The 26,183-nt window shown below is 45.4% G+C and overlaps 1 protein-coding gene across 1 annotated transcript in view; it reads right to left on the bottom strand.

Moving 5' to 3' along the window:
- The window catches only part of FTSJ1 (FtsJ RNA 2'-O-methyltransferase 1), a 35,279-nt gene that overhangs the window by 3,614 nt on the left and 5,482 nt on the right, over positions 1 to 26,183 (bottom strand). Inside the window, exons 3-9 of the mRNA XM_068110219.2 lie at positions 21,703 to 21,805; positions 19,750 to 19,828; positions 16,384 to 16,436; positions 16,163 to 16,216; positions 13,742 to 13,844; positions 331 to 414; positions 28 to 131 (exon numbers count right to left, since the gene is read on the bottom strand). Coding sequence (XP_067966320.1) covers positions 28 to 131; positions 331 to 414; positions 13,742 to 13,844; positions 16,163 to 16,216; positions 16,384 to 16,436; positions 19,750 to 19,828; positions 21,703 to 21,805 — 580 coding nt within the window. The remainder of the gene's footprint in view (positions 1 to 27; positions 132 to 330; positions 415 to 13,741; positions 13,845 to 16,162; positions 16,217 to 16,383; positions 16,437 to 19,749; positions 19,829 to 21,702; positions 21,806 to 26,183) is intronic.

The following is a 26,183-nucleotide window of genomic DNA, read 5'->3' as shown; positions in this document are numbered from 1 at the left end:
CTCATGGATAACAAGAAAGTTCCACACCTGTAGAGGGTAACTACGATCTGCGTCAAAACCACTCAGGTCTCCACAGGCCAGAAAGGGGACGATTATACGGTTGGGACCAGCAAGTTGATTGAATTCAGCATCTGTCGGGGACAGTACAAGCGGCGAGGATCACAGCCAATTGGGAAATAACACCGATGCTAATGTTAGTGTAGTTGTTTGCACCTCAATTGTACATTTCATCCCACATTACAATATGGTTGTGGTTGTTTTGCCATTTACCCAAAATATCATCTCCTTGAATGAATGAGCAGTTATCTTAGGCATGGGGCCTTGCAGTACCATATTTGTGATCAAGTAGAGGATTAGACATATTCGGCACGTAGCCCTCTGGAGGACGGTATCCTTGACAAACTGCAAATGCTTCTGTAAAACAAACATGAAAATTTGATGCAGAAACCATAACTATAAAAAGTGATGCCATCAATGACACCATCTTCCATCCTACCTTAGAATTCACACAGTTTCAGCCAAAATGAAAATTCAACAAGTACAGATACATTCAAAGTACACCGCCCCCATGCCAAATAATTAAATATCCTACAGCTCGGCATTGCCGGGGCGCCTCCGGCACCCAGAAATACCGCAGTGCAGCTCATAGAGACTGCATTTGGGAGGGAGAGGTGCACAATAATTGATTGATTAATTAATTGCATAATTAAAATCAATAAAAGATTATCATAAAATATTTTCGTAATCAATTGGCTAATAGCATAACTAAACCACTAGTGCGTCATCCAAAGATGTATCTTTTAGAAACTTAATTAAATAAGTCATTAATAAAAAAATTAAATAATTAATTGATTAATCAATAAATAATTAATCCATTAAATGATTAATCAATAAATCAAAAAATATCCTTTGTAGCCACATCACTTGGTCACTGTCATGTCCAAATATCAGCTTCCAAGCTCAAAAGGTGCCTGTGATATTGCCCAGATGAGAAATAAAATAAATAAATGATTAATAATGAAAATAAATAAATGTCATAAAAAAATGAAATTATTAATCAATTCGCTAATAGAATACATAAACCACCACCATTTATTTCATCAGAATCTGTAACTTAAAAAAAAAAAAAAATTTAGTCATTAATCAAACAATTAAATAATTAATCGATTAATCAATAAATCAAAAATAGCCTTTATAGCCAAATCACTTGGTCATTGGCATGTCCACATATCAGCTTCCGAACTCAAAAGGTGCCTGAGATAATGGCCAGAAGAGAAAGAAATGTATAAGTACTTAATTAATCACTAATAATTAAATAACTAATCAATTAATTGATTAATCAATAAATCAAAAATACCGTTTTTGACAAAGGCCTTGCTCACTATTGTGCCGAAATGGCAGCTTCCTAGCTCAAATGATGGCAGAGATATCGCCCAGACAAACAAACAAGAAAACAAGAAAACAACCAGAATGAAAACCGAGTACTCCCTTTCAGCGTGCGTCATTGCCGAGCCCCCTTCGGTGCCCGGCAATGACGTAATGCAGTGCCTGGAGATGGCATAGGAAAGGTGCGGTGTACAATAACTCCACACCAGGTTTTACTTCTGGCTATTTCGGCTTAGCACTCCACTTATCAGCAGGTGGAGGGGGTAAGGTGGTGGAGGGGAAGTCACAGATATTCAGCAGCATTTACTATCCGTAAAATAGTACCATATTCTTTCCAGAGCATTGGTGTTGCCGTAGCAGTTTCTTGGCAAGAGTTATGCTGGGTGGTTTTCCATTGCCTGCCCAGCATTGTTTATCCATGCCCTGTCCTTTCAAATGCCCAGTGTCGGGCAAGAAATCATCACATACCATTTGGTATGACTCGGCCGGGGTTTGAACAACCAACATCCCAGGCTCACAGCGGACACGCTAACCATTACACCATTGCTAAAGGTAATTTAAAGTACGTGTACCCAGGATCAATACCAGCCTCATACGGAAAGGAGCCGAGTCATGCTGACGAGCTGTCATCATACTAGAAGTACGACAGTATATGTAATTAGAGCAGAGTTTGTTCGTGTATTTACAGTGCCAATAGAAAGTCTACACCCCTTTCAAATTTTTCAACTTTTGTTGCCTTATAGCCTGAAAATTAAATTGCATTAAATCAAACTTTTCCCACCTTTATTTACACATCGTAACCCACAACTTCCAAGTAAAAAACAAATTCTACAAATTTCAGAAAATTGATTAAAAATACAAAACTAGAATATCTTGGTTGTATATTCCTGGGTTCATGCCCCCGAGTTAATACTTGGTGGTGGAAGCATCTTTGACAGCAATTACAGCTGTGAGTCTTTTGGGAAAGGTCTTTACCAAATTTGCACACCTTGATTGGGTGATATTTGCCCATTCTTCTGTACAAAACTGTTCAAGCTCAGTCAAGTTGTTTGGGGAGTGTTGTTGGGCAGCAATCTTCAAGTCATGCCCCAAATTCTCGATTGGATTTATGTTGGGGCTCTGACTGGGACACTCAAGGACATTTATCTTTTTGTTCCTTAGCCATTCCAGTGTAGCTTTGGTTGTGCGCTTCGGGTCGTTGTCGTTCTGAAAGTTGAACTTCATCACAATTTCAGCTTTCTTGTAGAGGGTAGCAGGTTTTCCTCTAGGCTTTTTCTGTATTGTGCTCCATCCATTTTCCGTTCTATCCCGACAAGTGCCCCGGTCCCTGCTGATGAGAAACATCCCCATAACATGATGCTGCCACCACCATGCTTCACAGTATGGATGGTGTTCATTGGGTGATGTGCTGTGTTGGGATTGCGCCAAACGTAACATTTTGCATTTAGACCAAAATGTTCCTTCTTTGTTTCATCAGGCCACAAAACGTTTTGCCACATGGCTTCAGAGTCTCCAGGGTTTTTTTTGCATACCTCAAACGGGAATCAAGGTGGGTTTTCTTGAGTAATGGATTCCTTCCTGCCACCCTACCGTTCAGGCTATACTTGTGGAGTGCTAGGGATATTGTTGTCACATCCACACAGTTACCAGTCTTTCCCATAAAGGTCTGTAGCTCTCTCAAGGTTGCTATTGGCCTCTATGATCAGTCTCCTCCTTGCTTGGTCATCCAGTTTGGAAGGACGGCCTGATCTAGGCAGTGTCCTGGTGGTACCATACACCTTCCACTTCTTAATGATTGTTGTGCCTGTGCTCCAAGGGATATTCAAGGCTTCATCACACGATGGAACATTTCCACACTTCCATGGCTAGCTGTTTCGTCTAATCTTTCTCCCATAGAACATATGTGCAATTAAATGTAAAGAAGATTGCACAATCTTCAAAACTAGCTGGCGATGTTGGTCCAACTGTGGCATGCCTTGGTACATATCTGGAATGACATTCCTCAAACCCTCTTCAACCATCTTGCGTCATCAATGAGGTGACATTTCCAAGTGTGGATGCAAATGGTGGTCACACCAGATACTGAGCTGTTAACTCATTTTTGACCGCACCCCTCTTCGAGCCTCTGAAGACATGTCTTGCACACATGTGTTGACACATTCTCATGTTGATTTCATGTTTATCAAACACTAAATATTGATATGACCAAACAACATGATGTTTGTTTTCATTTCTCATTTCACAGAGGTGTATATGATGCATCGGAACTTTTTTTCCGTTAGTGTGTATACTGTATATTGTTACAGACGCGGTTGTGGATGTTGGTTCACCGAGCGGTTTGGTATGACCGCGCCTGCACGTTTACCCGATTATGCTCGAACGTTGACTAAGTCGCGCTATGCTAAATCAATGATGGAAAAGACACAACGGCTGGATTAAAATGACACGACACCAAGGGTTCAGTTCTCAAGACCTCCGGAGGAGGTTATATTAGGGCGGAAGGTCAGATTACAACGACAAGAGGGACAGCATAGGAAGACAGGCACTTAGACACAGTCTTATCTAGCCCCGACAGACGACAGATAAACGGGACAAAAACTGACTCACACGGGGATTGATGGCAAGGAGGGGCAGGTCTTCGATGGCTCAAGGTGCACCTTGGCTCAGGGGCAAAATCGACCCGGTCCAGTCCAAGATGCGGGAGGTCTCACTCAGCGCTCGGAGATGGTGACTTGTCTGCTCAAGCTGGGGGCGCATCTGACGTCACGTCCGGCAAGTGGCTGCGTATATCCGGCGGGGAGTGACACGCCCTCGGCTAGTTAGCTCCGCCCCAGATGGAATCGGTCCGCCCTTCTTATTGGGTGCGGGGGGGGGGGGTTACTGGCTCCGCCCCTGACGAGGAGCTGACAGCCAGCCCCTTCGTGGTAACCCCGTGGAGCACATGGGCAATGGCGGCTAACCACGCCGGTGTGAGGACGCACACTCCCCGCACGCCGCGCCGCGCCCCTCTGTTGTTGTAGTTGTTGTTGTAGTTGTTGTTGTAGTTGTTGTTGTAGTTGTTGTTTCATGGGGAAGATGGGAGGAGGTAAGGGGAGGTCCTAAACTCACTACTGGTGCCATACGATCACATTCTGGTGCAACGAAGAGTCAGAATTAATGGAAACGAGTCCTTAACTGACATAGACTAAGAATAACTAGCAAGATGTCCTATAGTTGTCTACGTGAGATGCGGTGAACCTGGGCACGACATTTAATGGGGGAAAAAGGGGAAGGTCGGTTCTACAGAGTGTTATTTACAGGCAATGGGACTAGGGAATGGGGGATTGGGGATAGTTGGGGAGTATTGGGGAAATAGGGGAGTATTTACAAGCGGATATTGAGGCCAAGTCCCATATCCGCAACATTGCACCCTTCTCTACCCTCGGGGCGTCCCGACCCGATAAATTTTTACCTATTTTAGTGTGGCACTCAGATGTAGTTCCCTCTACTATTAACTCTACCCTGAGTGCGACAGTTTTACAGATGTTCACAAATGAGTAAATATGTCCCCCTGCGACGTTGCACCCTTCTCCTCACAGAAACACACCCACAGGATAACCGAATTGCGGAAAGAATTCGCAAACTAAACATACAGCCGGTAGGGAGCATTATTTACAAGACTACGCTGATATTTACACTACGATCCAGGACCTGTTTTTGGAGGAACACATGCAGATGTTATGCATAGAGAGAGCACGCATGCCAGCATCGATACACCAACCCACGAGTGCTCTGTGGCCTTACGGCCTTTAATAACGTGCAGAGCACCCCCTTCCAAGCACCAAAAGCACCACCCCATCACACAGTCAGCACCATCCGGTGCAGTCACCATTGTTCAATGAATAAAAATAAATTCAACAACCCCTAACCCTGCAGGTGTCTCTTGCTCTTCGTGTGGTGCACTTGGCCTTCTGGCTTCTTTCAAAAATAAAGAAAGGCGCCAACCGCGTCCATTTCTGTATTGTGGCCTTCAGTGGTGTCAACTAAAAGTGGTTCACCTGTATGGCATAGGTGCCACGTTGACCCATAGGTCCATCCACGGGTGGTGCTTGGCCGCAAAAGAACTGCGGTCCATTGTGGGTGGCCACCAAAATTGCGGTCCATATGGTGTATCGATCCAGGCAGCAAGCAGCGAAAGTGCAGGCCCACAACTGCGTAGCCAGCACCTCTCTCTCCTCTCTCTCTGCCCCAAAACCAGATCCTCGGAGGTGGGAGACAAAAGAAGCAGACAAGTGAGTAAGGTGGTAAGGGCGCAAAAGTGCACGCAATGTAAGGTAATGCACACTGGGGGCACATGGGAACCAGGTGAGACAGGTACGTTCCTATCGTACGCCCCCCCCCCCCCCCCACCAGGTAACCTACATGGCCCCTCCCTTACCCCTTACTGTATCCACAAAACACAACACTACCCATAAACATCTACTTTACAAATCAACAAACATCCCTACTGTCTTCCCCGTTCCTCCCATAAACCAAATTCGTCTTCTCTCCCTCCTAACCAATCAAATTTGCCATTTTCAACTCTCATCAAAATTTGCCATCTCCAACTCAACATCATAATTTGCTATCACCAATTCATCATCAGTCCCTCCTAGGGAGGGAGAGATGGAATCACCCCAATGTCTCATCCACGTCGTGATGCGTCTCACAAATCCTCACAGCAATTCTCATTTCTGCAACACAAACAAAGAAAACACAGGTGTGGAGTCATCATCATCACCACAGGTAAGTGGCTGCGTATGGTGCGACAGGTTCATCAATCCTAACTATTTCCTAAATGACTTTAACAACTTTACACTACCCGGGGTCTTTCTCCTGCCAAACCATTGGCCCACTTACACTATGGGTTCTAATAACCAATTCCCATTGATCAAACTGTGGTGCTTTTCAATTTGGGGTCTCACTCCCCCGATTCATCTCCCGGTGCCCTCGCACAATTTCTGGGCTGTGGCGTGTACCTCTCCCAGCGGGTCTACCCACCTGCACACCTCCACCACTGCAGTTGCCTCCGAGCTTACCTGCTCCTTACCCTAACCTAACTACCTGGGGAAGGCCCTCTGGCGCTCTCCCCACTCGGTGCCCTCTCTGGCACTGGGCTACCCGATCCACACCCGGGATCCTCAGGCACCCACTCACAACTACCGGCTCCCAGAGCCCACCTGCGGCCTCACCTGGCCAACATCCTCACAGTGGTGGAGTGCCCAACCAACTACACACACTAACAGGCTACACGCCCAGCCATTTCCACAACACTAATGCACCCATCCACAATACCATTCTGCAACCGCACCACAGATGCCAATATCCAACCACAATTTACCTGTACCCTCTACCTAACACTTACACTACCCGCCCCGGGTACTCGTGAAAGGGGTCCACTCTTCCCCCATCCACACCTTCGCACCATGCACACCACTCCGTACCACTTACTCCAACTCTCTCCACACACCTGTACCTGCACACCTGTGCTCTCACACCTGGTGCCACCTGCACCCTTCTCTCCCCAAGCGCATTCGCGCTGATCCACAACACTCACTACTCATACACTGCTCCACACACCTGTCCAGTTGCACACCTGTGCAATCACACCTGTTCAATCACACCTGTTCCATCCTCACACAGCATCATCTCATCTAACTACTCCCCTCTGAAACTTGCGCTTCCCAGTCGTCCCTTTAAACTATTGCGCTCCCACGTCATTATAATCCACACTAATCTACCTGCGTCCCCACTACAGGTATCAGTCACTAACTAAACCTTATCGTCACCTAATGTCATCTTCGCTAGATCCCTATCAATATAACCTAACCCACCCGGGCTAGTTTTCACTGCCATACACCCCATAAGCTATTGCTCCTTTGCCCCCAAATGGGAAGGGTGGCAGGGATGCCACCCTTACCCACCGGACCCATCGCTCACTACTAATTTTGCACATCAAATTTCAACAAATTAAAAATTTGCCAATCACTGCCCATCATCTGCCAATCACTACTGCCAATCCCTTGCCAATCATCAAATTTTGTTTTTCTCTAATTTTGGGTCCAAAACACTAACCTCATCACCCAGTCTACTCACTAATGCCTCTCGGTGCGCCAATTCCTGTCCAAAGCCCGGCTTCGTAAAGCCAAGCCATGAATGCGGGTTGTTCTGTGCCAGTGGCTGGACGCGTCCGGCACTCGGTGCAGGGACGGGGGCTTACCCGGGCCGAGATCCCACGCACCACCTCGGCGTGGAGCCATCCCATGGCTCGATCTCGACCTGCCGGAATGCCTCAACAAAAAGTGGTCGCCATGACGACCCTTCCTGTCCAGCCGCCCGCTCCGCCTAGTGGAGCACGGACGCGGCCGTTCAAAGCGAGGCCCAGCACGCACCGAGGGCCCGATTCGGCTAAAAGTCGCTCTAACCTCTAACCCGTTTAACGTCGATGCTTCACCTGGATGCTTACACCCCGCAGCCCGTTCCTTGCTCACACATCCAGCCGTTTCCATGCTCCTTGTACCGTTCCTTACACACCCAGGTACACCCATTCCACTCACAGCCTTAGTCACACACCTGACCACCGAACACTTTGGCACACATTCGTTGGTAGCACACCTCACCAACACACCTCTTCGCGCCCCCTCCTCGGTCACCTCCTCTGTGACAATCACAGGTGTGCTCTCATTCACACACCCAACCACGTGCCTCACCACCAACTCCAGCGTGCATTCCCACTCACGCTCTACCATTCCAGGTGTGCATCCTTCCATCCCAGGTGTACATCCTCGCTCACCTGTCACAACCAACTCACTCTCCTTGTCACTCTCACTACTCTCACCTCCATTCTTGACAGCGCACTCACCCTTACTCTTGACAGCGCACTCTTTCCTCATGCACCTGTCCGTCACACACCTTTCTCGCGCACACTCTCCCGTTACACCCTCTGTAACACTCACCACAGGTGTGCATTCTTCCTTGCCTTTGACAGCGCACTCTTTCCCCATGCACCTGTCCGTCACACACCTTTCTCGCGCACACTCCTGCGCACACTCTCCCGTCACACCCTTCACCAACGGCCTCTCACGAACACCCGGGTCCATCTCGACCCCCAAGCTTCTTAAATCCCCTGGCGCATCATACGCACGACCATATTGGTCACCACTTACACCGGGTCCTCTTCCTCTTCGCTTCTCCTCCATCACCTGCGAATCCCTCATCCGGTTAATGAGCACATCATCACGATCCAAACACAGACTTTGGACCAATTCTTTTATCTCCTCTTTTATCTCTTTCTTATCCCCTCTCCGTCGCTTCTTAATTTCGCTCATCCCTTCTTCCACTTCTTCTAATTTCTGCTTCACCTCTTTTATTCCCCGGTACGTCTCCTCAAGCTCGTCCTCCAAGGCTACCTTGACCGTTTCCATGTGCGTCCTCACCTGCCGGTCCTTCGTCTCCATTACCTCTATCACCTCGTCCAACCTCGTTGTCAATCCCTCACGTACCATCTGACATTCCCTCTTTGTCGCTATTAAGTCGTTTTTTATGTCGTTTTGTGTCGCTTTTAAACCTCCTAATACCGCTGTGTTCTTCTTTACCTGGTCCCCCAACTCCTTTTGTCCCACTGTCAGTTGTTCTACCTCCTGCGTCAGGTCCTCTATGCCCCCTTGTAACTTTACAGTCCCCTTTCTCACCTCCTTCTCCATGTGCTCCTTACAGTGCCTCACCTCCTCGCGCACTCCTCCGACCTCCTCACTCACTCCTCTTCTGATCTCCTCTCCCATCACTTGCATCTCCTGCCCAGATGCCACCCTCATCTGCTCCATTTCCTCCCTGTGAGCATCCAGTTTGGTTTCTACCCCCATTCTGACCCCCTCTATCTGCTGCCCCATTTGTTTAACTTCCCTTTCCGCTTGGTCCCTCATGTCCCTCAATTTGCCTTCCATACTGTTTTCTAACCCCTCTAACCCCTTTTTCATCCCTTCCATTTGATTCTCCTGAATGGCCATTCTGTTTTCTACCCCCATTAACCCCTCCTGTATTTCCCCTAATCTATTGTCTAATCCCTCTATTCTACTCCCTAACCCTCCGATCTGGGCCCCCATCCTTTGTTCTAACCGTTGGCTATTGGCCCCCATGTCCTCCCTCAATTTCTCGCTATTCTGGGCCATAAGGGCCTTCATTTGTATGAAAAAAAGGTCCAAATTTACCAGCGGCGCCACTACGGTCGCGGGCGTGGACGCCGTGGCCACCTCGTGCGCGACAACGCTATTTTGCGACCCTGCCGCCCTCACTGCTTCGCTCTCCTCCTGTGCCTCATGTCCCTCAATTTGGTCCTGGACCGACCCTGCCTCACTCTCCCCTACCGGACCCCAGCTGTCTTGATCCGCCATAGCGCGACTTTCAAAATTCGGGTTTTTATTTCCGTAAAACAAATCAAATTTCGCCGTTATAATTTCGAGCGCGGGAAACGCGCTCCGGATCGAATTCTACCTCCCCAACACCAATTGTTACCCTAGTGGTACAATTGGTGTTCCAAAATTTGGGCCTAATAAATTTAGTCCCAGGTCCGAATTCCACTCCTCGACACCAATTGTTACAGACGCGGTTGTGGATGTTGGTTCACCGAGCGGTTTGGTATGACCGCGCCTGCACGTTTACCCGATTATGCTCGAACGTTGACTAAGTCGCGCTATGCTAAATCAATGATGGAAAAGACACAACGGCTGGATTAAAATGACACGACACCAAGGGTTCAGTTCTCAAGACCTCCGGAGGAGGTTATATTAGGGCGGAAGGTCAGATTACAACGACAAGAGGGACAGCATAGGAAGACAGGCACTTAGACACAGTCTTATCTAGCCCCGACAGACGACAGATAAACGGGACAAAAACTGACTCACACGGGGATTGATGGCAAGGAGGGGCAGGTCTTCGATGGCTCAAGGTGCACCTTGGCTCAGGGGCAAAATCGACCCGGTCCAGTCCAAGATGCGGGAGGTCTCACTCAGCGCTCGGAGATGGTGACTTGTCTGCTCAAGCTGGGGGCGCATCTGACGTCACGTCCGGCAAGTGGCTGCGTATATCCGGCGGGGAGTGACACGCCCTCGGCTAGTTAGCTCCGCCCCAGATGGAATCGGTCCGCCCTTCTTATTGGGTGCGGGGGGGGGGGGGGTTACTGGCTCCGCCCCTGACGAGGAGCTGACAGCCAGCCCCTTCGTGGTAACCCCGTGGAGCGCATGGGCAATGGCGGCTAACCACGCCGGTGTGAGGACGCACACTCCCCGCACGCCGCGCCGCGCCCCTCTGTTGTTGTAGTTGTTGTTGTAGTTGTTGTTTCATGGGGAAGATGGGAGGAGGTAAGGGGAGGTCCTAAACTCACTACTGGTGCCATACGATCACATTCTGGTGCAACGAAGAGTCAGAATTAATGGAAACGAGTCCTTAACTGACATAGACTAAGAATAACTAGCAAGATGTCCTATAGTTGTCTACGTGAGATGCGGTGAACCTGGGCACGACATTTAATGGGGAAAAAGGGGAAGGTCGGTTCTACAGAGTGTTATTTACAGGCAATGGGACTAGGGAATGGGGGATTGGGGATAGTTGGGGAGTATTGGGGAAATAGGGGAGTATTTACAAGCGGATATTGAGGCCAAGTCCCATATCCGCAACAATATAAAACCGAAGAACATGGGGGGACAATGAACCCTCGTCGAGGTGAAGCCTAGGACGACCTGTGAGTATGTCTATTAATTACTTATTATTGGACCTTCAATACGTATATTAATTATGTTTATTAATTACGGACTATTGGAACATACCTTTTAAGCATTAAGACCTTTAGTGCCCTTACACCTTTTAGACCCCTTAAGCAACATTTTTTGACCCATTGGATCTCTTCACAATCTTTATACCCCCTTAGAATTTTGGTTCACAAAAATTCAGAACGATCGATTTAGCCTTTTTGGCATATCAGTGGTTTCCATGACAACTCCAATGGCCATATAACTGCAAGAGCCCCAATGGCCATATAACCACACTCATGTGCGACCATCTACAAATTGCGCACGCATATAGACGTCATACATGGTGTGGCAAAAAGATGGGATAGATTTCAGGGTGGAATAATTTGAGATGATAATGGAAGGTAATTTTTCTTTTCAGGTTGTATCAGATGAACTGGAGATTATAGAAATAAACAAATAGTCCTTGGGGATGGCAATTTGAACACGTGATCAACTAGCATTTGTGGTTGAGCAGTATTTCTTCCATAGATATTCCACAATTTTGGCAGATTTCGGCATTCCACGAGAATTCAGAAGACATTTCCAGGTTCGTGATGCACCATCAATAAAAGTAATAAACAGATGTGTGGCAAGCTTCCATGAAACAACAACAGCATGGCTATGCATGGAACTGTTGCGAGATAATTTTCCTGGAAAGCTGATCTCCAGATTTGGAGATGTGAATTGGCCTCCCAGATCTCCTGATCTCAGCCCTCCTGATTATTTATTGTGGGGATATTTAAAAGACTGTATAGGAACAGGCCACACGCTCAATGAACTGAAAGAAACCTTTGCGAGTGAAATTCAGGCGATTCCGTTAGACTTTCTTGTGAAGATTATGAGGGGTATGGGTAGCAGAATAGCGGAATGTGTTACCTGGCAAGGGGGAAATTTAACTGACATCATTTTCAAAACTTGTTTTATTCAGAAGATATTCCAATGTCTGTACTTTACAAATGTTAATACAGTTGAAAAAATAACCTCTATAATTAAAAGATATTTCTATTTCATTCAGAATGCATTCAGAATCATTGGAATCTCCCACGATGAAGCTAACTGAGGGTCTTTCACTCACTCACCGCAGGCGGTCTGTCTTCTACCGACTCCTCTCCGGCCTTGCTCCCCCAGCTCTGTCTGTGTTTTGCCCCCCAAATATTCCTACAGGTCGCACAAGATCTGCCTGCAACCCTCTTATGGTTAAACCGCCAAAATCAAGACTCTCTATTCACCTTCACTCTTTCATTCCTCTTTTCTCCCGCCTCTGGAACAAACTCCCTCACTCTATTCAACCCACTCCTCCCTCCAGGTCTTTAAAACAGCTGTTCACCACCATCTCTTGTCTTCCCCCATCCAAAACCTTGATCTTTTCTACCCCCATTAATTCACCCCAGATCCAATTTTGTGAAATTCCGACTTCTTTCCTGGAAGTCCAAGCAATGTCCATGTGTTTTATGCCTCTCCCACACCCACCCCCCTTCCCGTGCCTCCTCCCCCGAAGCCCTCTCCCTCCCACAGATCTCCCCATGTCCCTGCCCTCAAATGTTGTATTTGTGTGCTTCCCTCTCTCTCCCCATGTTGTCTCCCGCTCCCTTTATCTTACGATTTATGTGTCAGTTTGTCTTTTTGTGATTAATGTTAGCTCTTACACGAGCCTCAATCTTGTATACAAAAAAAAAAAAAAAAAATTCAAATATGTCCCATCTTTTTGCCACAGTCTGTAGAAGTTGGGGAATTCATTCATCCGTAAGGCCGGGTTCTTTGCTAGTTCAAGAAAGAAATGCTGATCTGTGGACATGATGCTGATCGGTAAATGCAAAAATTTTCTTACCAATGAGAAGCTGTCAGTAGGACGGTAGGATAAAGGTTCCCTTCAGTTGGAGAGCAACAAAATTGCTTAAAATCATTGTTAAAAAAAATTCAGTTGAATTAACTGCTGTTGTTGTGCAGAATGAGAGTTCTCAAAATATGGAAAATCGAAACTGCTCTAACTGTTTATATTCCCCAACTGACATTTAATTTCCAATTGAACAATCGGCTAAGTGTGGAGCATCGCTTACTACTGCACCACACAAAAACACTGCGACACTTGTGTTTATCATAAGAATGTACAAGGCACTCAGCAAAGAACAAAATCAGTAACAAAATTATCAAAGAGACTGCAGCACATCGTGATAATGGAATGTTATTGGTTTTCCTATGTCTGAAAGTTATAATGGCTTTGTACTTAGGGACATTATGAGACATCAATGTACTTTCCTATGAATAAAATGACGGTAGAAAATAATACCAAATCAATAAAGTATATGCGATATGAACCTGGGGTTCGTATCATATACGGTACAAAACACTCGGATAGAACTGGCAAGCAGAACGATCCAGAAGCAAAGCAGCATCATTGTCATTTAATTCATTATAGGGAATGATTATGATGATCAAACAAGAGATGATGAATGGATCGTGTCACATGATCTGCCCCAAAAGACAGAGAATGTGAAAATAGTGTTCAAGTCAAAAAATAAAAAGAACACAGAAATATCATGCAGATGGTTTACCTATGCTTGAGTGCCTACTACTTCGGGGCTTGGCACAGGTAACTTTGGAAAAGAAGATGTTGAGCTGAGAATAGAGCAGGGTCACATCCTTCCCACGGAAGATCTGAGTGACAGACAGAAAGTTAGTTCAGGCTGGAGACTTTTATGCTTGCATGCAAATAACCTGTGCTCTTGATCCCAGCTGACTGATTTTCAAATAAAAATGTGGAAACTTGTCTTATCATATACACTACATGGCCAAAAGTATACGGACACCCCTTCTAATTAGTGGATTCGGCTGTTTCAGCCACACCCATTGCTGACAGGTATATATAATCAAGCACACAGCCATGCAATCTCCATAGACAAACATTGGCAGCAGAATGGGCCGTACTGAAGAGCTCAGTGACTTTCAACGTGGCACCGTCATAGGATGCCACCTTTCCAACAAGTCAGTTCGTCAAATTTCTGCCCTGCTAGAGCTGCCCCGGTCAACTGTAAGAGCTGTTATTGTGAAGTAGAAACGTCTAGGAGCAACAACAGCTCAGCCGCGAAGTGGTAGGCCACACAAGCTCACAGAACACGACCTCCGAGTGCTGAAGCGCGTAAAAATCGTCTGTCCTCGGTTGCAACACTCACTACCGAGTTCCAAACTGCCTCTGGAAGCAACGTCAGCACAACTGTTCGTTGGGAGCTTCATGAAATGCGTTTCCATGGCTGGGCATCCGCACACAAGCCTAAGATCACCATGCGCAGTGCCTAGCGTCGACTGGAGTGGTGTAAAGCTCGCCGCCATTGTTGGACTCTGGAGCAGTGGAAATGCGTTCTCTGGAGTGATGAATCACGCTTCACTGTCTGGCAGTCCGACGGAAGTATCTGGGTTTGGCGGATGCCAGAAGAACGTTACCTGCCCGAATGCATAGTGCCAACTGTAAAGTTTGGTGGAGGAGGAATAATGGTCTGGGGCTGTTTTTCATGATTCGGGTTAGGCCCCTTAGTTCCAGTGAAGGGAAATCTTAACGCAACAGCATGTCCATGTGATGGTGTAGATTAGGTTTACAACCTATAAAGCTTTTTTTCTAGAAGTTGGCTTGTAAGATGTGCACTGAAACAAAGTGTAACCTTCAAAGCAGAAAGGGTAATTGTTGTACAAAACCTTGTGGTTTCTGAAGGACTTCATGCTTTCTAATGGACAACCATCATGAACGCTTGGCCAGTGGATTGTAAGCCATGGCGGTGAGGTCAGTTGCGGTGCCCTGGAGATAGTCAGAAGACTTTTTTATTCGGGCCACCCCACAGGGTGGGATGGCCCAGAAGATGGTGGCATCCACAAACCGACCACCCACAAAGGCAGCGTCATAATTTATGAGGGCCATAGCCGCACTTGCACATGCCGCTTGGGGTTGGACCTGACAGACATCCTTTCCTCTGCTTGGCCCCCATCTTCTTCACTTCAGCCTCTTCACCATGTCATTATTCCTTCTCTTTACAATCGTGCCCCAAGCTGCGCGTCACATTGGGCCCCTCAAACCATAACCATCATCGTACTGCAGCTGCCACCATCTAGTGCCTGCTCAAGCCCTCACCTGCACCTTTGTTTGTGTGAGTCTGGTAATTGGCACCATTAGGGGATTAAGCTTTATTTCCATTGTATAGAAGTTTGCATGTCCCATCATCCCTATTCATGTCTGTTGACCACTTGGGCTACTTTTGTCATATTTATAGCATCTCATCTACCCTTACCCCATCTTATTTTTCAATAAGCCCCATTTTAACTCCAAGAAACACCTGCTCCCTTCAGGAGCATTGGCCAGTCATATCCCCCCCTCCCCTGCGTGTGCCCATGACCGACCTGACATTGGGTAATACCATCCCACATGCAAAATTTGGTGATCGGCCTCGACTTGTTTTTTTTTTTCTTCTATGAGAACACACACACACACACACACACACACACACACACACACACACACACACACACACACACACACACACACACACACACACACACACACACACACACACACACACACACACACACACACACACACACACACACACACACACACACACACACACACACACACACACACACACCTTATTTAATCTAGTAGGATAAGAAACGTTTTCCTGCCCTTTGCCTCCTGCGTGTTTCACTACCAGGTTTGGCTTTAATTTGGGTGATCCTTTGGGAATGCTAAGTAGTTGTATCAATTGAATGCACGAACAAGTAACTTAATATCTCTCGTTCATTTACAGGGGTCTTCTACCCTCAACGTACTCAGTCCGTGTTCAGGGCCCATCTGATGTAAAACTATAATGCCACATATTTTAATGCATCTTTCTGAAATCAAATTCTCATCTGCAAAGCTCATAATTCGCTTTTTGCTGCACTTTGCAGAAAGTTCGCCGATCATATAGTCGTTCAATATAAAAACAAACCTTGGCCACGAAGGTCCCACCAATCTTTAAAATGTGGGTGGTGATATTCAAGGCCTGGAGAGAGACATTTGCAGTAGATAAGCGGTTTGCCCTTGCAGATATCCTTAAGCCACAATGATATTTTAGAGCATGTTGAGCAATTTAAGATGAATCATCATTCTTTGATCCAACATGGAAGGAAAAAAATATTGTGATAAAAGAAAGGAGAAAACAAGTCTTACAGCAAGCAGCAGCTGTGCTTGAATGTATTCATCAATGTCATGCAGTCCGGTTACTGCAAGGGAAAACATGCATTTGGGGGTTAGGGGGTAAGGGAAGGGGTGCACATGAAACTCTCCAAACAAAACAGAGTTGTAAATAGTGTTTTCAAAAGTGTCACTATTGTCATCATCTCGTTGTCTAAAGAACTCGGTCCACAATTTGTAGTGACACACTGCTTATTTTATGTCCAAAGCATAAAGCTATTAGATTAGAGGAAGAACATTCATTTATTTTAGAAGTGTGCAATTAAAATGATCATAAAACGTTTAACGAAGTATTCTGAATTTCTAGAGAAAGCATTATTACCTCCGCCACCGAAGGTGAACGGAGGTTATGTTTTCACCCCTGGCTAATCTGTCTCTCACTGTAAGCCGGATATCTCAAAGTTAAAGAAGTATTCGGATGAAAGTTGTTGGGCAGGGTGGGAGTGTGACAAGAATGAATTGGTTCGATTTAGGTGAAGATTTGGATCCGGGAATTTTTAAATTTATATAAGTGATTCTTCGCCACAGGGCCAAAATCGATATACAGCATGACATTTCACATGGACACTGCTGGACATGGACACTGCACAAGTATAAAACACATGGACACTGCACAAGTATAAAACACATGGACACTGCTGGAACTTCCAGGAAAGAAAAAAGTCGGTATTTAAAAAAAAAAAGTGGATTTGGGGTGAATTAATGGGGGTAGAAAAGATCAAGGTTTTGGATGGGGGAAGAGAAGAGCTGGTGGTGAACAGCCGTTTTAAAGACCTGGAGGGAGGAGTGGGATTGAAGAGAGTGAGGGAGTTTGTTCCAGAGGTGGGAGAAAAGAGGAATGAAAGAGTGAAGGTGAGTAGAGAGCCTAGATTTTGGCAATTTCACCAGAAGAGGGTTGCTGGCAGATCTTGTGCGACCTGTAGGAATATTTGGGGGACAGAGCACAGAGAGAGGTGGGGGAGCAAGGCCGGATAGGAGTCGGTACAAGACAGAAAGACCACCTACCTGCCTGCGGTGAGTGAGAGGCCCTCGGACTTAGCTTCATCACGGAAGATTCCAATGATTCTGAACGCTTTGGTTTCAACAGCGTGAAGCCGAGCTAGGTGTGAGGCAGGAGCACCAGCTCAGAGGGGAGAACAGTATTCCATTGTTAAACTGGGAATCCCGTCTACCAGCATGGGTTGTTGGACGTTAAAGATCCCATGGTGTTCTTCGAAAAGAGTAGGCGAGTATCGCCAGCACCATGGCCAAATTCCAGTCCTAACTAGATGAATGTCAGGCATGTCCAGGCCGGTTCGTGAAAGACTTGGGCCAAGCTTCCCCTGGCCAACCCCACAAGGTGGGATAATAGTGGCTGCTAAAAAGCAACAAATTTAATTGTAGACGGATTTGGATGAAACTTGGTGGGTGAGTTGGGTTGGTGACAAAAACCAGCCGATTCGATTTTGGTTCAGGTCGGATGCAGATCTGGCCTATCAGTGGGATGCAAAACGTAAACTGTTGAGCCTGGCGGAGGTATGCGCTCTACCGAATGCCATTTTAGTTTCATTATGTGAACTCGTGAAATCGTGTGTTGCAATAATGGGGTTGTCTCTCTTCCATATTGATATCGTCTGCAGTGGGCCTCGACCTCCCACTGCAACACAATGCATTTTTAAAGTTGTGCTCAAGTACAATGACTTAAGGTACCGGTAGGTAATTCAACTTTGACGTAGGTTTGTACTTATAACCAAGCTAGTATCTATCCTTGATAGGGAATCATCACCGTCCTTAATTTGGGCCATGAGCCACTACTTTCCATATGCAAAAGGAAGAAGATAACTGTGCTGTGTAGCCAGTCACCTGTATATTTCAACAGGTTTTATGTTTTTGACCAGAAATTTCCTAATTATTCACTGTTCCACCATTTTCATTTTCAGCACGTATGCAAAAAAAACAAGAAACACATGATTATGGGTTCTGGTTATCAACAATAATAAAGAAAATGTTCACAATAATTAATCGACGTTCATTACACTGTCTTTTATAAACAAAAATCCAGATCAAACCTGAACCACCATCACACAAAAAGTTAAGGAACCCCAGGTAGGAATAAAATTATGAAAACCCCTGAAGAGCCCATGGAGAAAATAATGGCTGGAAATTGACACTTGCAAGGCCTTTGGACGCTTTGATTTGATTCCGCTAGGCGAGAGATAGCTGGATGTGGAAATAGAAACCAGTCTCACTGATAAAAATTCAAACAATGCACTCAAACTCTTATCGATAACTGCTAAGTGACAGTCTCAAAACAAACAAATGCAGAAGAGTGCCAGACAGAGGGCAAGAGACCACAAAAACAAAACCATTAGCAAGAATGATAAGACTGACTAAATAAGCCTCTTTTTAGGCCTAGACCTCCTTAGAATGGTTGCTTCATGGTTTGGGATTCAAAGTCTACCAATGTATACTTTATTTTTTTGCAGTGATCTAAGAAATAGCTTTAAATCATACACAAGACAAGACATTAGGAGATATCAGTGCACTTTTACATGAATAATAAGAATATTATGAGGAAATGGACAACAAACATCGATTTTTCTCAAAAGATATGGACCTGGTGATCCAGAATCATACACTAAATATTCAGACGGGGACATCAAACAAGAAAATACTTTACTTCTGTTCAAAGACCAAGTGTAGATAATGGTGCTGTGTTTACAACCGAGGATAATGAAACACAGAAATGAATTGAACTATGTGTAAAAATAAAATGATATTAATTCTCTTAGTATGAAGCCACATCTGCACACGCTTTCTTCCTGCACTTACAAAATTCCGAGATGCCAATTGAGGTGTTGTCCACATCCTCTCAATGTCTGCAAGTGTGACCTCAAACCACATGTGCTGGATAGAAGTGCAACAAAACTGGATCCCATTCACAAAAAAAGTGGTAATAGTTGGGAAGATCCATATTCAAGAATGAAGGGATCGCTAACTAGTGCAGCTGTCTTAATGGACGTGTCTTGCTGGGCAGCTGTACTAGTTGGTGGTGCCTTTGTAACATGTGCAAATTGAGCCGGGAGTCGAACAGGAGTTAAACCAACAAGTAGCATCATTTCTTGAGGATAGTGGCATTGAGTGAGGGGAGTAACTATACTATACAGCTGAAGTTGAATGCCAAATAAGGGCAGAAATTTGTAATACACCAATCTGATAGTTTATACTTGGGGCCAGAGAATCGAACCCAAAGTGTGGTCATGCTGTCATGACCGGCGGTGATGTAATCATTCAATACAGATTAGCCCACATTATGTTAAGTGTGTGTAAGTCTGTGATGCGGGCTCTCTCAGATTTGCTCACCATCTGGTGCTCCATCGCACACCACCAATTCTGCAGGCCACCCTTCAAACTGTGTAATAATTTCTTGTGCTGTGGAAAGCTGTACAGCACACAATGAGGAGGTGTCTGTGAACCTTGTTCCTGGAAGACTAAACATGCAATGCATCTCTAAAGAATGCACTTGGCATTACCAAATACAGCGTGAATGTGTGTGTACACACACACACACACACACACACACACACACACACACACACACACACACACACACACACACACACACACACACACACACACACACACACACACACACACACACACACACACACACACACACACACACACACACACACACACACACACACACACCATTCAGACCCCTTCACTTTTTTCACATTTTGTTATGTTGCAGCCTTTTGCTGAAATCGTTTAAATTCATTTTTTCCCTCATCAATCTACACTCAATACCCCACAATGACAAAGAGAAAACAGGATTTTAGAAAGTTTTGCAAATTTATTAAAAAGAAAAAACTGAAATATCACATTGACATAAGTATTCAGACCCTTTGCTATGACACTTGAAATTTAGCTCAGGTGCCTCTCATTTCTCTTGATCATCTTTGAGATGTTTCTACACCTTGATTGGAGTCCACCTGTGGTAAATTCAATTGATTGGACATGATTTTGAAAGGCACACACCTGTCTATATAATGTCTCACAGCTGACAATGCATATCAGAGCAAAAACCAAGCCATGAGGTCGAAGGAACTGCCTGCAGAGCTCAGAGACAGCATTGTGTCGAGGCACAGATTTGGGGAAGCCTACAAAAAAATCTCTGCTGCATTGAAGGTTCTCAAGAGCACAGTGGCCTCCATAATTCTTAAATGGAAGAAGTTTGGAACAACCAGGACTCTTCCTCGAGCTGGCCGCCCGGCCAAACTGAGCAATCGGGGGAGAAGGGCCTTGGTAAGAGAGGTGACCAAGAACCCGATGGCCACTCTGGCTGAGCTCCAGAGATCCTGTGTGGAGATGGGAGAAACTTCCAGAAGGACAACCATCACTGCAACACTCCACCTATCTTGGCTTTATGGCAGAGTGGCCAGACGGAAGCCAAACAGTTCAATCTTGGCTTCATCAGACCACAGAATCTTGTTTCTCACAGTCTGAGAGTCCTTTAGGTGCTTTTTTGCAAACTCCAAGTGGGCTTTCATGTGTCTTTCACTGAGGAGAGGCTTCCGTCTGGCCACTCTGCCATAAAGCCCAGATTGGTGAAGTGATGCACGAGGACGGGAGAAGCGAGGAATAAAAGAGTTGAATTTTGCAGTCAGCCTGGAGATGCTCCTTGATGGTCAGAGAACTGTACTAATTCATGGGAGTTTATGGGTAATGAAACCAATTTAATTTCATAATATCAGTTCCTTGTAAATTACTTCCCAAACTTCAGGAGATGATAATTGAAGAGGTTTGGATAGAAAAAAAATAAACGATGATTTAACCCTAACGAGCACATGTGGCAACCAGGAAAAGCCTCAAGGCTGATATCAGTATGTAACCATGATGGTGATGGATGCTCAATATGTTAACAGAGTATTGGGGCGTTCATAACAGGTCGTGGATGTTTCTGTGGCAAAGAACCAATCCTGGACAGGTTGGCACTCCATCATATAGTATGGAAGTTTATGCTGAGCAGCCACACCAGTGAGGGCAATAAGGCAAGGCATTACCTGCTCTACCACCAAGCCACTATGACTGTGTGCCGTGATCATATGAAGTGAACAGCAGCAAGATCGGCCAATGTCTTGTGGTTCAACAAATTTCAGTTTTAGCCCAACTTCAAAAATCCCTTGTTTTTTTTTGTTCTTCTAAGAGCTTCATCAATGGGAAAGCATACCGAGTGTTATTCAACACTGTCACCCATCATGATATCTCAGATGTTACAGTTGCAAGTATGTACGACTCTATCAATGCACAAACCTTGGTAATGTCCCCCTGGATTTGCACCACGCCAGGCAACGGAGCCATGGCCTGGATATCTACGGCCACTATCTTTGCATCGGTGCTGTTTCCATCTTCTCCCCTGGGAAAGGAATTGTCAAAACCAACCATCCTCTCCACACGCATTTTAAACATATGCAGTTTTACCATACAACTAATGATTTGCCTTATTATGTACATAAATTAAATGTTTCCCAACAAAACATGCATGAGGAACTAGAATGGCACTCAGTAGAGCGCATACCTCCGTCAGGCTCAACAGTTTACGTTTTGTATCCCACTGATGGGTCATATCTGGATTCGAACCTGAATCAAAATCTAATCGGCTTGTTCTTGTCACCAATTCATCCACCTAGTTTTGTCATAAATTGTCCACAACTTTTTGAAATGTCATGCAATATATCGTTTCTGGTCCTATCACTCAATGGTGAAGAATCACTTGAAACTTTTGAAAATTCACGGATCTGGATTGGGATCTTCAACAAAATCGAATCTATATGTCATTGTCACACACCCAATCTGTCCATCAAGTTTCCTCTAAATCAGTCAATAACTTTTTGAGATATCCTGCTATGAATCAGGTTTAGCCCGATCTCTCAATGGTGAAGAATCACTTTATAATTAAATAATTGTCGTATCCAAATCCATATTCAGATCTTCACCAAAATCGAATCTATTTGTCCTTTTCACACACCCAATCTGTCCACCAAGTTTTGTCCGAATCCACCCACAACTTTTTGAAATATCCTGCTATATACAGTTTTTTCACAATCTCTCAATGGTGAAGTATGGTGAATGTATCCTGGTGTTGGCTTAGTGGTTATGGTGCCAGCTTAGGATCCTAGGATCCTGGGTTCGAATCCCGGTCGATCGCTGAATTAACGCCAGGGGGGTTGACTCAGCCTGTCATCCTTCCGAGGTCGGCTAATTGAGTACCAGTTCACTGGTAATTCCCTGTTTGTCGTGTTGGCGGCAGGAAGGGCATCCGGCCGTAAAACATTGCTTCAAAAAGGGGACCAACAACAACAAACAACAACAACCACGGTGCAAAAAAAGGCCAACCCCTGCTTTGCGGGGAAAAATGGCCTCTAAAGGTGTTTTTTTTTTTCTCAATGGTGAAGAATCACTTAAAAAATTCTCAAATCCAGATCTGGATTTTCACCAAAATCTAATCATTTCATCCTTGTCATCTATCTATAATTCCAGTAATCTCTGTGTGTATGTTTGTTTGTATGTTTGTATGTTTGTATGTTTGTATGTTTGTCTGTGACCGCTGTTTCTCGACAACTACCGGTCCGATATACTTGAAACTTGCCAGGTATATTGCTGGGGACCCGAGGATGTGCCTTTTCAAGGTTTTAAATTAATCGCAGAAGTAGTTACCGAGCTATGTCCAAAAAACGATTCAACCAATCAGAGAGCAGCGAGCTATCACGTGTGCCGAACGTGGCGAACAGACTCTGCCTCGGATGGCACATTTGAGAGCGTATTCATTTATTTCCCGTCGGCAAACTATGTTGGCGCTATGTTGGCGTTAAACGATGTTTTAAAACTAATTAAAACTAATTTGCGATTCTTTCGCTTTCCTGCGATATGCGACCTTCCGGAGCTCCTGTGAGAGCGTGCGCCATTACGGATAGTACGGGTACGGGCATGCCATATGTTGGCGTTAAACTATGTTTTAAAACTAATTAAAACCATTTCATGTAAATAGAGGGGGGGGGGGGGGATTGTCACTGTACTCGCAAGCCGTTCGCCGTTCGCTTTGGCGTTGCGAATGGACCAAAACATTTCATGGACCAAACCATTTCATGTAAAGCGTTCGCCGTTCGCTTTGGCGTTGCGAATGGACCAAAACATTTCATGGACCAAACCATTTCATGTAAATAGAGGGGGGGGGGGGATATAATTTTAGATATATATATAGTACGGGCATGCCCTAGTCTATCTATAATTCCACTAATCTCTGTGTGTGTGTGTGTGTGTGTGTGTGTGTGTGTGTGTGTGTGTGTGTGTGTGTGTGTGTGTGTGTGTGTGTGTGTGTATGTGTGTATGTCTGTGTGTGTGTTTGTTTGTCTGTGACCGCTGTTTCTCGACAACCACGGGTCCGATATACTTGCAACTTGCCAGGTATATTGCTGGGGACCCGAGGATGTGCCTTTTCAAGGTTTGAAATTAATCGGACAAGTAGTTACCGAGCTATGTCCAAAAAACGATTCAACCAATCAGAGAGCAGCGAGCTATCACGTGTGCCGAACGTGGCGAACAGACTCTGCCTCGGACGGCACATTTGAGAGCGTATTCATTTATTTCACGTTGGCAAACTATGTTGGCGTTAAACTATGTTTTAAAACTAATTAAAACTAATTTGCGATTCATCGTAACTGCGATTTGCGACCTTCCGGACAGTGAAGACTTCACTTCCGGCAGCCAATCACAGAACGCGTTGTTGCGAGCCGAGCCGAGCGCGTGCGCCATTACGGTTCGTAATTCGATTTCTTCCGGAGAAAATAATAATTTCTCGATTTCTTATGCGCATTATTTCTCCCAATTCAGTCAGAGCGAAGGGCGGAAGCGAAGAGCGTTGTTTTTTTTGTTTACGGGCGTACGGGCGGGGTAGAGCGTACGGGTAGCGTTTTTTTTTTTTTTTGGCAAGGAACGGGCACCCACGTACGGGCATGCCCTAGTATATCCAACGTCTCCACCAAATTTCGGCCAAATCAGTCAACAACTTTCTGAGATATCATGTTCACAAACAAACAGGAAGACAGACAAACAAACAGGTGTGAAAACATAACCTCCATCCACCTTCAGTGGCAGAGGTAATAAAAATGAAAAGAGCAAATGAAGAAGAAACATGATGTGAGTGGTAAATGTTTATGCATATCAATGGATTTGGCAACTGATACTGGCAGGAAAATTCATATATAAAGTTAATGTGTGTTTGTTTATATAAAAATTTCCAATAAATATATGTGGGGGAACCAATCAATATATGTGGGAAAATTATGCATCCAGACCGGGAATCGAACCGAGGTCCTCTGATGAGCCATACTAGTGCTCTGCCATCTGACCTATCTGGTGGACACCCTGGGTAATTAAATGACACATTGATAAATATAATTGATAAATAATAAATGACACACATTGATGAATCACTTCCTGTAAAACACCAGGATGACAGTTTATAGCTGGCTCGAGTGTGTACCTCTTGAACATCCCGCCAGAGTGTGTGTACCTCTAGGCCATCTTCCCTTAGCAACTGCAAAAAATAACCAATTCTCAGCCTGAATGTAAACTGTAAAGCCTGGTGTTGGTTTAACGGTTAAGGTGGCTGGCTTGAGATCTCAGGGTCCTGAGTTCAAGCCCTTGTCATGCTGTGGAATTAACACCAGGTGGGTTGACTCAATGACTCAGGCTGTCATCGTTCCGAGGTCGGAAAAATGAGTCCAAGATGATTGGTTATAGAGAGGCATTGCATCATTCTCAGTCGTGTCCCCAGAAAATGATGTAACCAGCAGTTGCCTGAACATGCTGTGCACAATAAGCACTACCAGCCTGAACATGCTGTGCACAATAAGCACTACCAGCCTGAACATGCTGTGCACAATAAGCACGACTAGCCTGAACATGCTGTGCACAAAAACCACCACCAGCCTGAACATGCTGTGCACAAAAACCACCACCAGCCTGAACATGCTGTGCATAATAAGCACTACCAGCCTGAACATGCTGTGCACAAAAACCACTACCAGCCTGAACATGCTGTGCACAATAAGCACTAACAGCCTGAACATGCTGTGCACAAAAACCACCACCAGCCTGAACATGCTGTGCACAATAAGCACCACCAGCCTGAACATGCTGTGCACAATAAGCACTACTAGCCTGAACATGCTGTGCACAATAAGCACTACCAGCCTGAACATGCTGTGCACAAAAACCACCACCAGCCTGAACATGCTGTGCACAAAAACCACCACCAGCCTGAACATGCTGTGCACAATAAGCATCACCAGCCTGAACATGCTGTGCACAATAAGCACGACCAGCCTGAACATGCTGTGCACAATAAGCACTACCAGCCTGAACATGCTGTGCACAATAAGCACTACCAGCCTGAACATGCTGTGCACAAAAACCACCACCAGCCTGAACATGCTGTGCACAATAAGCATCACCAGCCTGAACATGCTGTGCACAATAAGCACTGCCAGCCTGAACATGCTGTGCACAATAAGCACTACCAGCCTGAACATGCTGTGCATAAAAACCACCACCAGCCTGAACATGCTGTGCACAATAAGCAATAAGCATCACCAGCCTGAACATGCTGTGCACAATAAGCACTACCAGCCTGAACATGCTGTGCACAATAAGCACTACCAGCCTGAACATGCTGTGCACAATAAGCACTACCAGCCTGAACATGCTGTGCATAAAAACCACCACCAGCCTGA

This window comes from Myxine glutinosa, chromosome 3 (assembly GCF_964187855.1).
Source record: "Myxine glutinosa chromosome 3, kmMyxGlut1.1, whole genome shotgun sequence".
Classification (NCBI taxonomy): Eukaryota; Metazoa; Chordata; class Myxini; order Myxiniformes; family Myxinidae; genus Myxine; species Myxine glutinosa.
The sequence above is the reverse complement of the archived record's forward strand: the minus strand, read 5'-3'. Positions and strand labels throughout refer to the sequence as shown.